Raw genomic sequence first — 13,628 nt, forward strand, 5'->3', positions numbered from 1 at the left:
TGACCCTATTACACTGTAAAATAATGACCCTATTACACAGTTAGATAATGCCCCTATTACACAGCTTGTGATTACCCTATTACACAGTGAGATCAGAGGTGGTCTAAAAAGGTCCTGCATAGTGTAGCATCTTCCTCACCCTACAGGGTAAAGGTTTTATCACAGTCTAAAAGCGCAGTGTTCTAGCATATTGGATTGTTGGCTTTGTAGCTACATGTAGTTAATTCACATGGGACCCTGGACAATCATGCCCCAGCGTCTGTGGATTCTGAGCTTAATAACAGATGAGACCGCATCTTAACCGGACCGACACAACGCCTGGCTCCTAGCATGTGGACGACAAACCGCCTTTGGCGATGAGTGTTGAGCTATGTAGCACAGTTGCGCTAACAGTTGTCTTTCTCTCTACCTCCCATCCCCCTCCCCTCATCTGTCTCCCTCAGGCAGCGGCAAGGCTGGCGCGTTGCGGAGGGGGGAGAGGATGCTGCGTCGCTGGCCCAGTGTTAGAGCCTCCCCCCGGGGAAGCTGGCGTCAGACGCAGGGCCCAACAGGCCGCTGACCCCCATCCCTTGTCTCTGTGATTTATGGCTACCAGTGATCTGGCTACTGCAGGCTCCTCTTTCGCTTTCACATTCACACACACGCACACACACTGCACCACTGAAACAGAGCCACACACACACTGCCTTACCGTAGCTAATGCTGCCTCACAGTGTGATTCCGCCACACGCCGAGCAACAGAATTGCCTCGACGCACACCGACAAGAGCCAAGCCAATGCGCTGCTTTTCTCTGGCCCGCGTGACCTCGCACGTGTCCTAAACTCGCACCCTCATACCCTACGTAAACCCATCACTCCCCTTCTGTGCGCGTGGATCAGCGGGCCAGGATGACCGTCGGCCATAGAGCGCCTCGATGTGGCGCCTGCTTTACTAGCAGAAGGGGATCAATGGAACTGCGCTGAGGGATCGGATGAAGTTCTGGCGCCTGCGTGGCCTGAGAAACATCACCTGGCAGCATTCCTAAACAGACTGAGCCCCGCTGACCTTACTGTTTTCACTCCGCTGAACGGCTCGATAGACCGTATGACCCACCGGCGTTCCACGGGCGTGCCCGTTGTCCCCTTCTGACGTTAACATCTGACGCGCCCCTATCCCTGCTCTCATTCCTCTTTCTGTTTCGGTCACCCGAAGCCGTGGACTGGAGGTGAGAGCCAGTGGGCGGTAGGGTCCGGTCCTCGCCATGGTGTTGCCGCCCCCGGACAAGCGCCACGTGTGCCTAACCACGATTGTCATTATGACCAGCATGGCCTTCATGGACGCCTACCTGGTGGAGCAGAACCAGGGGCCCAGGAAGATCGGTGTGTGCATCATCGTATTGGTCGGGGACATCTGCTTCCTCATCGTGCTGCGCTACGTGGCCGTGTGGGTGGGCGCGGAGGTGCGGACGGCCCGTCGCGGCTACGCCATGATCCTTTGGTTCCTCTACATCTTCGTTCTGGAGATTAAGCTCTACTTTGTCTTCCAAAACTGCAAGGCAGACAGGAAGTCTTTGGAGACGGTGGCCCGGAAAGCCTTGACTCTGTTGTTGTCCGTGTGTGTCCCTGGGCTTTACCTGGTCCTAGTGGCTCTGGACAGCATGGAGTACATCAGGACCTTCAGGAAGAAGGAGGACATGCGGGGGAGGCTTTTCTGGGTGGCTCTAGATCTTCTGGATCTTCTGGACATCCAGGCCAACCTGTGGGAGCCCCAGCGGACCGGCTTGCCCATCTGGGCCGAGGGCCTCATGTTCTTCTACTGCTACATCCTGTTGCTCATCCTGCCATGCGTCTCGCTCAGCGAGATCTCCATGCAAGGTGAGAACGTGTCTCCTCAGAAGATGATGCTCTACCCCGTCCTCAGCCTGGTCACCATCAACGTGGTCACCATCCTGATACGCGGGGTGAACATGGTGCTGTTCCAGGACAGCAGAGTCTCGACCATCTTCGTCGGCAAGAACGTGGTGGCGATTGCTACGAAGGCGTCAACATTCCTGGAGTACCGACGCCAGGTGAAGGAGTTCCCTCACCCACAGAACGCCATGGCGTTGGAGCTGCAACAGAACTCAGTGGGTCACGGACACACAGCAAACGCGTCACACACGCAGCCCCTACCTAACTCTACCAACCTGCCTCATGAACCGTCGCCAGCACGTGACATAGACACATGACCGCAAACACTGGAGCTTTTCCACCACGGTGGTCAGTGATTAAGTGAACCTGAAATCTGGTTGGAATGGTTTATGAGTTGTGGAGAGTTTGGTGTTAAGAGAGGAATGGGTTACATGGCAGCATATTTTTCTTCCTGTCAAGCCCACTCGAAATGACTACGAGGGATATTTTCAGCCTAGACTGTCTGTCGGCCTCTGTCTGTCTGCGGAAGGACAGAGATCTGCTTTCTTGATTCAGACAGAAAGAGACTGACATGGTTTTTATTGAACTGAATTATATATTACATTGTGTTTTTAAATGAACAGTTTTAAAGCTTTATTAATAATACGGGACAATTTACATATTCTTCGGCTGAGTGATGTAGGTATGTCGTGTAACAGTAAATTGGAGCGTTCGTTCCTCTCTAATAATTTTCTAAGTCCCCTTTTTGACTGTCCATTGCGTGGCTTTTTTCTTTGTTGTGAAAAAGAGGTAGCTATACCACTTGCCCCAAAGAAGAAGCACTTCAGTTGAAGTGGAGAAAGAGAGGAAGGAGAGGAGGGAAACGAAAGGAGAATGTTTGTTTGAGCCATAGTGGGGAGAAGAGTGGTAATAGAGTGGAATTCAGCCACTGCTTGATTCTGCTGAGGAAGGAGCTATTGAATCTTAAACCTGCTGCCTCTGTCAGTGTGACGCTTTACGACTAAATGTCTGATAAAACCAATAGAGCTCAGCACTATACACTCCACCCGAGGCAGCCAACCATGTGTATTCTTTGTGCTTGTATGAGGGTTGTTCATGTAAAACTTTATTTGGATGACTGGGAGTGTGTGGCTTGGTAAAGTAGGTGTGAAAGAAAAAGCAAAAAGGAAGTGTTCGTGTCAGAAAAATAAAGGAAAAACAACATATTGATTTATCTACTGTACATTCCTCCACAAAAAAACCTTGAAGTCAAAGAATGTAGACGTGAAGACATAGCCTCATTGACAAATGTTAAAACTTGTGTACAATCAACCTCAAACTTGCTGTTTCTACTTAGTGAAGTGGGTGTTATGGAAAATGATTCATTATTATTAAAAATAACATGTACATTCTTTACAACAAATGTATGTTGGAGGCCAGTGATGTTTTAATAAAACAATTAAACTAATTTGTGTGTTCTTCTTTACAATTTGGAGGCTACATAACACAATGTCATGAACATAGAATTAGACAGAACACTGAACAGCCATAAAAAGACAGATTAAAAGGTTGCAGAACATTTATCCATTTTGAGCAGGTTCCAAATATATGTTTGTCTACAAGGGAAATTTTATCAATCTCTTCTCCTTTTTTCAAAAGTATAAATATGTCTGTTTGTTTTTATGTGAAATAAATAATTGAATCACATTTTTCCAAAGAGACATAAAATGTTCTGTATTTTTCAAACTCACTTTTTTTCCTCCTTGTGTGAACTCTTCCATGGCCCCTGTCAAATCGCGCTTCAAACAGTCGGTGAGCCCTTTGATGTTGCCATGGAAACATGGTTACATGGACCAGCCCTGGCGTTGTGGACGGATTTCAGCCACTTGAACAATGTACTATTATGTCCCCAGAATGACCTGTGCAAATGTCAACTGCAGGTACTAGGACTCCAAGACACACGGGAGAATCCTCCGTGCCCTTTAACGTCATCAACAACAACTGTCTGGAACTCAATGACACTGCCCTTTAATGGAGAGGGAGAAACAAAGAGAGAGAGAGAGAGATCCTGATAACAGTACATGGAAGAATGCCATCTATTTTTTACCCTGTTATCTGACAAGAAACAGTGCCCTTTCAAACGTAGATTATTGCTTTAGGATTAAAAAGGACATACATGCCAGAATACCATTGTGGAGACTATTCGGCTTACTGGATGGTATAATTATACATTTTTTAGATCTAAGCCTTACTCAAAGTGTCTTTCTGGCTTAGGGCGCTGTTGTCCCAATAAGACACCACACAGTGTTAACACCAGATAGATTGCCACTATTATTTGAATAAATCTTGTCAGACACAGTGGATAAGGAAGAAAGTAAATGGCAAACCCGGGAATAGGAATAAATTACCTGTAGCCAGCTCAGCATGAGCTAACCTTAGTGAGACCCATTACAGTGCAAGGCTCATTCATAAATTCATAAATAAAAAAAGAATTGGCTTTCCTCCATAGGTAATAGGGTTGGGAAAGCTCTTTTCCATCTACATGTGATTTATTTTGTGTCCGTAACTTTGTGAAAAATTAAATTTTGACAATCTGAATTCAGCACGGTGTGAGTAGAGGCAAGCAAAGCGAGTCATGCGAGTATGAGTGTCGCCGTTGTGTCAACCACCCACGGGATCGCTGACTCGGCTACTTCACTAATGTCAATGCGGCTTTCTATCCTCTGCTCTAGTAAGGCCCAAACCTCTAATCACCCGAACTGTCCAGTTCCCCAAGTAACACTCTGCACTGTGTGAGCAGGAGCCCCATCTAAAGATACTGGGGCCTTTCCTCTGCTGAGTGTATGGCATTTACACTACCACCACTAGAGACCTTGTTAACAAGAGGGAGGGAGGGAGGTGAATTCTTAGATGGCACCATATTCCTTTTACATTGCACTTCAGCATGTGAGTCTGATACACAGCAACAAAACTAACACAGACACAGCAACTGGGCAAAAAGGACAGGGTTGGCTAGGATTGTTGACATCAGGTCAATTACATTTCTTCTCCAAATGTTCATTGAAACAAAATACTAAAGGCTACATTTGCATTATAAGTACTTGTCTCTAAAATGAACTGTTGGCGTGTTGGTTAGCTAGCTTGACTGCCTGATGAAGACCTGAGGGTCAAAACGTGTTATATAATATATAATAAATCACTTGGGAGCATTACTTTTAAAATAATTTGGGAGCATTACTTTTGTTTCAGTTAGCTAGCTTGCACATTTTAGGAGTCAAAATACCTAAAAACAAGACATTGTATATGCAAAAAGATATGCAAAACATCAAAAACAGACATTTTTAGGGCTTAAACTGTTCTACTACTGTCTAAAGCGGTAGAACAGATATACAGTGGATATGAAGTGGATATAAAAAGTCTACACACCCCTGTTAAAATGCCAGGTTTTTGTTATATAAAAGAATGACTCAAAGATAAATCATTCACACTTTTAATGTGACCTATAATGTGAACAATTCAATTGAAAAACAAACTGAAATCTTCGAGGGGGGAAAAATAAAAAATAAAAAACTCACAATAACTTGTTTGCATAAGTGTGCACACCCTTAAACTAATACTTTGTTGAAGCACCTTTTGATTTCATTACAGCACTCAGTCTTTTTGGGTAGGAGTCTATTAGCATAGCACATCGTGATGTGGCAATATTTGTCCACTCTTTTCTGCAAAAGCACTCCAAATCTGTCAGATTGCGAGGACATCTCCTTTGCACAGCCCTCTTCAGATCACCCCAGAGACATTACCAAGATTTAGACGTCCCTCCAAAATGTTTGAAAAGACGAGAAGAAAACTGGTCAGGGTGGTTTCCAAGAGGCCTACAGCAACATTACTGGCTGTGTGCTACATCAATCTCCCGTATTCTTCATATGAATGGGCTATGGGGTCGGGTGGCAAGATGGAAGCCTTTTCTTACAAAGAAAAACATCCAAGCCCAGCTGAAGTTTGCAAAAACAAACATCAAGTCCCCCAAAAGCATGTGGGAAAATGTGTTATGGTCTGATGACACCAAGGTTGAACTTTTTGGACATAATTCCAAAAGGTATGTTTGGCGCAAAAACAACACTGCACATCACCCAAAGAACACCATACCCACACTGAAGCATGGTAGTGGCAGCATCATGCTTTGGGGCTGTTTTTCTTCAGCTGGAACCAGGGCCTTAGTGAGGGTGGAGGGAATTATGAACAGTTCCAAATACCAGGCAATTTTGGCACAAATCCTTCAGGCGTCAGTTAGAAACGACTCAAAGCACACATCCAAATCCACAAAAGCATGGCTTCACCAAAAGAAGATTAGCGTTTTGGAATGGCCCAGCCAGAGCTCATACCTGAATCCAATTGAGCATCTGTGGGGTGATGTGAAGAGGGCTGTGCACAGGAGATGTCCTCGCAATCTGACAGATTTGGAGCGCTTTTCGAAAAAGAGTGGACAAATATTGCCACATCATGATGTGCCATGCTAATAGACTCCTACCCAAAAAGACTGAGTGCTGTAATAAAATCAAAAGGTGCTTCAACAAAGTATAAGTTTAAGGGTGTGCACACTGACGCAACCAGGTTATTGAGAGTTTTCTATTTTTTATTTTCCCCCCTCAAAGATTTCATTTCGTTTTTCAATTGAATTGTTCATGTTGTAGGTCACATTGAAATTGAAAAAAATCTGACATGATTCATTTGATTCATTCTTTTACATCACAAGAACCTGGCATTTTAACAGTGGTGTGTAGACATTTTATATCCACTGTATACATTTACATAAGCCGAGGCAGTGTTTTCGTTCAGCAGCACATTTCTATGGGAACCTGTGTTGAAAAGGAATAGAATAATTCACATTTCTTATTTGTGATAACAGCAACTTTTTGTAGGTTTCCAGGCATGATCACAAGCATTTAAGTGTAATTAATGTTTAGACATAACATGGATTCTTAACTGTTTGGTACAACACCTTTGTAATTTTGTACACACCCTTGTTTCTGATTATGGCCCATTGGGTTCTCTGGAGCGAGACAGAATTCAGCAACAGGTGTGTGCATTAGAATATGAAAAGAATAATTTGTGTAAAGTGGATCTCTCTAAAGTTAAAACACTCTCTGAATTATGGATCAAGTCACGATAGTGCCAGAATATCCATTGAGACTTGTGCCGTCCATTAGGGCCCCTTTATCTTGTTTTGCTGTGCCTCACCATTTCTTTCTCTCTCTGAGACAATGCTATGAGCACACATTTCCTGAATCTGTATTTCAGCAGCAAATGTATGTGTTGAACCCAGGCCAACAATAATGTGCCTGGATGCTTGGTCCTGACTCATGACTCTGTGGCCCTATTAAACCTACTGGAACTAAACACAACGCACACCACCAGCATCTGTGTAGGTATCTGGTCTAACCTTGTACAAACCGTGGAGTTCAGGACTCAAGAATTGCTCTTATTTTTCTACTTCAATTTGGAACCACTTGGCAGATTGCTGTTGTCAGAGCAGTGATCCTCACCTTTACACCTCATTATTGAGCCCAAATAACTGTCTGGATATGGGTTGTGATCATTAGTCTTCAATAGATAGAAATTGAAAATTGAAAACCCATCAACTCTAAAAGGGTTTTATCTTCTTTTTTTGATTTTTAATTAGTTCCAACTGGTGTTGCCAGCCAGACTGCATTAGTTAGCTAGCTAGCAGTCAGTAGGAAGTCCAAAATGTGACGTCACTTATTCATCTTTTCCCATTTTTGTTCTGTAAAGTTCATTTTGTGATGCAGCAACTTTGCTGCTGTGCCGACAAGGAGCCAGTGTGAAAGAATATATAATATACCACTGTAATTCACTGTGGATAAAAGCCTCTGCTAAATGAGTTGGAAATGGAGCCATGACCCCCTCACACTCATTTAAACCAGAAAGTGCCTTTGGGAGTTGCTAGTGACTAACCTGGGCAAAGCTCACATCAAGGAACCATTAAATACTTTTTCGGTTGCAGAACATTATCAGTTGCATGCCTAAAACAACCTGGTAGAGCCACACAGCAATTTCATTAGATTTTAATGCTGACATATGCACAAAGGGATGGTTCTGCGGACATATATTAATCTAGTCGATGACAAAAAAATTCAAGCTCAGTGGCGTTTTTGGCCTATAGAGATAATATATGTCTACGGAAATATCTTTAATAAATAGAATTCCCAAAATGAGTGTCACACTCACTGACCAGAAATTCTTTGCTGTTGCATTTTAATAAAATCTGACTGTAAGGTTTCAGAGAATTGCACTTATAGGTCACATTGGAATTTTAAATTAAACAGTATTCAGACCTAAACACTTAGAAATAGTTCAGAAGCAGTCAGGAAGATCTGGAAGGTAGCCAGAAAGTGTGAAGAAATCAGAAAAGAGAAGAATTCAGACCAGTTAATTAACTGGGAGAGAATGAACACGTCAATCTTTATGTGAATATCACAAAAATTTCAGATTTCAGTCTTCTGTAAGATTGTTATTGTTGAGACAAACAAATATCTGTTTTGGGTGAATCGTCATTAGTTTTCAAGGTTGGCAAGATAGCCAGTGGCCAGCAGGGTCCATTAACGAAAGGTGGTTCTAATACCGGAACCAGCAAAGTGAAAAATATGTTGTTCTGCCCCAGAGCAAAGTAGTCAACACAAACTGCTTCCCAATCAACACCTGCTGACAATAACAATGTGTTCTCAATGGTCTTTACCTTGTAAATTATACAATGGCTCTTAAAAGCTTTTGCTTCCTCCACTATTTCACCTGTTATTGTTACAACATGAAATCCAAATGTATTTAATTTGGTGTTCATACAACAGATCAACACAAAATTCCAATGTCAAAAAGGATAATATGTATATGTAATATGATGTAAAAGGGGCTTTATGAAATAATTTAGATCTGATATATATAAAAGAGAGAATACTTGGTTTTCACCCTTTTGAAATGACACAACAAAATGAGCTGTGGTGCAACCAATTTACTTTTGAAGTCACCAAATTAGTTAGAGTTCACCTGTGTGCAATGAAGGTGTTTCACATAATTTCAGGTTAAATGCACATGTCTCTGGGAGGGCCCACAGTTGGTAAGTAGAAGGGAGGGCCCACAGTTGGTAAGTTTTGTTTGTGTATTTTCTTACAAAAAGACAGACATTCCAGTATCTGATATATAAATTCACAAGACAGTACGTTTAAGGAACTACATAAAACATTGTATTCACAAAAACAGTTGTGAAACTGCAGGGACTGAAGGATGAGTTTCAATCTCACCAACTTGTCTACCTTGTAAATGTCAACGAATCATAAAAACAATCCATAAAAAAGTATCATAGGTACACTTCAACTGTGAGAAACTGAATCTAAAACAAAAATCCAGAAAATCACATTGTATGATTTGATACATCAGAAAATCTGAACTTCATATTTGGTACAGAAACCTTTGTTTGCAATTACAGAGATCATATGTTTCCTGTAGTTCTTGTCCAAATAACGGGAACCAGGTCCTTAGGTATGAGTACCCTGTTCTCTTCAAATCTGGCAGTTTATTTTAAATGTATACGTTTAAATGTGGGTACATCTAAATTAATTAATGTTGTACCTTTATTACTCATCAAAAATGTGCATCATGATAAAACTGTGCACCCAATAAAATGGTATGCTTAATAATTTTTCTCCAACTGTTCTTTCCCTACACAGTGATTTAAGGTGGTTATACTAACCACATAAAACATATTAGTAAAAATCTAGAACAACAACGCATGTCAATAATAAAGTATACCAGTAAGTCAAGGGTTGGGGAGCATTGATTATGGAGCATTATGTACAGATAGCTGCAGGTGGGTAGAGGAACACTGTCTTGGCAACTTTGCGTGTGTGCATGCGCACATTGTGCACATAGGGTCAGTATGCACCTGTGTACATTTTAGGATTGATGGGTGTGTGTTAGTGTGTGTACGAGATTGATAGCTTTACATCCCAGACACTTCACCTCTAGATATGCCCAGTGGGACAACTTGACAGCCCTGGATACACAAAAGTAAATGTAATACAGTATAAAAGACAGACATTTGTCATTTGACTATGTTGCCTACATCAAGGAATAGCAATTACCAATGCAATCACCCATATCTAATCCAAGATGTCCGTTAATTAAAGAAAATCAAGATTGTGGAAAGATACAAAATATGCCATGGTTTGGCACCAAGTGATTTCTTTTACAATTATGTTCCAGCCCCCTCTACCAACTGCTCAAAACAGAAATCCCAAGGCTGAATCTAGTTGTCTACGCATAGCATTTTCTGTGCAAAAAAAAATAAAATGCATTATTAAATTATTTATTTCATGTTGTGAGGTATGACACACTTTCCCTCTGCTTTGGTCTTCTTTAACAGCCCTGTGTCACATCACAAGGTAAATGCTGTACTTTGAGTGTTTGTACACACTATATGTATTGTAGTTTCTCTCAACATCAGCCAAGGATGGGTACCATCCATCACTCTGAGCAGGGCAATTTGCAGAAACAGCAGCTCCTTGTCAAAAATACCAAGGAACAAACACAAAACAAAATGTCCCAAAAATATTACCATGTAATTTGGTGGGAGAGATATGGAACAGAGTAAGAGTAATCAAATCAAGTCATCTGAAATTAACATTTGTCAATGTGAGTCGGAGTTATAGAATGAAACAAAACCATTTCAATTTAAAAGTTGTTTTTGGCTGGTTTCTGGTGTAGCGGGGAAGAACATCACATTGTGTAAATGTTGATGACAATTCAACATTACGTTTGTTGGTAGTGGCAATATCCAGGGCTTTGGGAAGCTCATCAGAGCACAAGATCACAGTTGGATGAGGAAGTGGGGCGTGGAGCTTGTTAACAGTACCATTCAGGGGGAAGAAACCCCACTGGCTACACAGGGACCATGCTGCTAAATCCAGATGGCCAGAAGGCAAATGTGATTCACATAGAGAGGGTTAGGGGATTCAGCCACAAGATTGTTTTAGCATGGACATCGCCATTGAATGCCTTCACCATGGAAAATGCCTTCAATTAGGTTATCCACACCAGTCGGAATCCCTGCCTACCGAATGTGTACGTTCTAAAGCATCAGGTTTAGAAGTGCATGTGCATTTCACAGAGAAACATGCTAGAACACATCAATATTTCCCAATGGGATCTACCTAACTCATGTTCTGCCCAGCTCCTTTCCGAGGTTCTTTCCACTCCGCTTCATTAGCCTCCTATGATAAGTTGTTTTTAAGTTATGAAAATCATTGCCCAAGCCCGACACAGGGATAAGGTCTCTAAACTACCATCCTGCCTTTATTGCTTTGCATTCAATGGGATCCTTAATTCTGACAATAACAAAGTTGTCTCCCCATCTGTGTTTGGTGAAAAGTTGAGGAATGAGTTAAATACAGGTGCCGGTCAAAACTATTTTTTATTTCAGTAATTCCATTCAAAAAGTGAAACTTTTATATGTATACATTCATTCCACACAGACTGATATATTTTGATTGTTTATTTCTTTTAATTTTGATGATTATAACAAATTTAAATATCTCCGAAAATTTGAATATTGTGAAAAGGTTCAATATTGAAGACACCTGGTGCCACACTAATCAGCTAATTAACCCAAAACACCTGCAAAGGCCTTTAAATGGTCTCTCAGTCTAGTTCCGTAGGCAACACTATCATGGGGAAGACTGCTGACTTGACAGCTGTCCAAAAGACGACCATTGACACCTTGCACAAGGAGGGCAAGACACAAAAGGTCATTGCTAAAGAGGCGGGCTGTTCACCGAGCTCTGTGTCCAAGCACATTTATTGAGAGGCGAAGGGAAGGAAAAGATGTGGTAGAAAAAGTGTACAAGCAATAATCAAAACTGATTAAAAAATGTGGGGGAGATTCACAAAGAGTGGACTGCAGCTGGAGTCAGTGCTTCAAGAACCACCACGCACAGACATATGCAAGACAGGGGTTTCAGCTGTCACATTCCTTGTGTCAAGCCACTCTTGAACAAGACACAGCGTCAGAAGTGTCTCGCCTGGGTTAAAGACAAAAAAGACTGGACTGCTGCTGAAATATGTTCTCTGATGAAAGTAAAGTTTGCATTTCCTTTGGAAATCAAGGTCCCAGAATCTGTAGGAAGAGAGGAGAGGCACAGAATCCATGTTGCTTGAAGTCCAGTGTAAAGTTTCCACAGTCAGTGATGGTTTGGGGTGCCATGTCATCTGCTGGTGTTGGCCCACTGTGTTTTGTGGGGTCCAAGGTCAATGCAGCAGACTACCAGGAAGTTTCAGAGCACTTCATGCTTCCTGCTGTTGACCAACTTTATGGAGATGCAGATTTCATTTTCCAACAGGACTTGGTCCTGCACACAGTGCCAAAGCTACCAGTACCTGGTTTAAGGACCATGGCATCCCTGTTCTTAATTGGCCAGCAAACTCATCTGACCTTAACCCTATAGAAAATCTATGTGGTATTGTGAAGAGGAAGATTCAATATGCCAGACCCAACAATGCAGAAGAGCTGAAGGCCACTATCAGAGCAACCTGGGCTCTCATAACACCTGAGCAGTGCCACAGACTGATCGACTCCATGCCACACCGCATTGCTGCAGTAATTCAGGCAAAAGGAGCCCCAACTAAGTATTGAGGGCTGTACATGCTCATACTTTTCATGTTCATACTTTTCAGTTGGCCAACATTTCAAAAAAATATTTTTTTTCTATTGGTCTTATGTCATATTCAAATTTTCTGAGATATTGAATTTGGGATTTTCATTAGTTGTCAGTTATAATCATCACAATTTAAATAAATAAACATTTTAAATACATCAGTCTGTGTGTAATGAATGAATATAATATACAAGTTTCACTTTTTGAATGTAATTACAGAAATAAATCAACTTTTTGATAGTATTCAAATTTTATGACCAGCACCTGTATACTGTATATACACCGATCAGCCATAACATTATATCACCTGCCTAATATTGTGCAGGTTCCCCTTTTGCCGCCAAAACAGCCCTGACTCGTCGATGCATGGACTCCACTAGACCTCTGAAGGTGTGCTATGATATCTGGCACCGAGACATTTGCAGCAGATCCTTTAAGTCCTGTAAGTTGCAGGATGGGGCCTCCATGGATCGGGCTTGTTTGTCCAGCACATCCCACAGATGCTCGATTGGATTGACATCTAGGGAATTTGGAGGCCAAGTCAACACCTTGAACTGGTTGTTGTGTTCCTCAAATCATTCCTGAACCATTTTTGCTTTGTGGCAGGGCACATAATCCTACTGAAAGAGGCCAATGCCATGAGGGAATACTGTTGCCATGAAAGGGGGCACATGGTCTGCCACAATGCTCAGGTAAGTGGTTCGTGTCAAAGTAACATCCACATGAATGGCAGGACCCAAGGTTTCCCAGCAGAACATTGCCCAAAGCTTCACACTGCCTCCGCTGGCTTGCCTCTTTCCCATAGTTCAGCCTGGTGCCATGTGTTCTCCAGGTAAACGACACACCCGGCTGTCCACGTGCTGTAAAACGAAACATGATTCATCGGACCAGGCCACCTTTCTCCATTGCTCACATACCAGTATTAGACACTTTTGGCAGTGGACAAGGGTCAGCATGGGCACCCTGACTGGTCTGCGCTACGCAGCCCCATACGCAACAAACTAACAAACTGCGATGCACTTTGTGTTCTGACACCTT

At 42.4% G+C, this 13,628-nt stretch overlaps 1 protein-coding gene across 2 annotated transcripts in view; it reads left to right on the forward strand.

The window, feature by feature from the left end:
• The window catches only part of tmem121ab (transmembrane protein 121Ab), a 53,742-nt gene extending 50,405 nt beyond the window's left edge, over positions 1 to 3,337 (forward strand). For both annotated transcript variants that reach the window (XM_010882252.3, XM_020056123.2), the window contains exon 2: positions 444 to 3,337. In XM_010882252.3, coding sequence (XP_010880554.1) covers positions 1,242 to 2,207 — 966 coding nt within the window. In that variant the 5' untranslated portion in view covers positions 444 to 1,241 and the 3' untranslated portion in view covers positions 2,208 to 3,337. The remainder of the gene's footprint in view (positions 1 to 443) is intronic.
• The last annotated feature ends 10,291 nt before the right edge of the window (positions 3,338 to 13,628 follow it).

This window comes from Esox lucius, chromosome 18 (genome assembly GCF_011004845.1).
Source record: "Esox lucius isolate fEsoLuc1 chromosome 18, fEsoLuc1.pri, whole genome shotgun sequence".
Classification (NCBI taxonomy): Eukaryota; Metazoa; Chordata; class Actinopteri; order Esociformes; family Esocidae; genus Esox; species Esox lucius.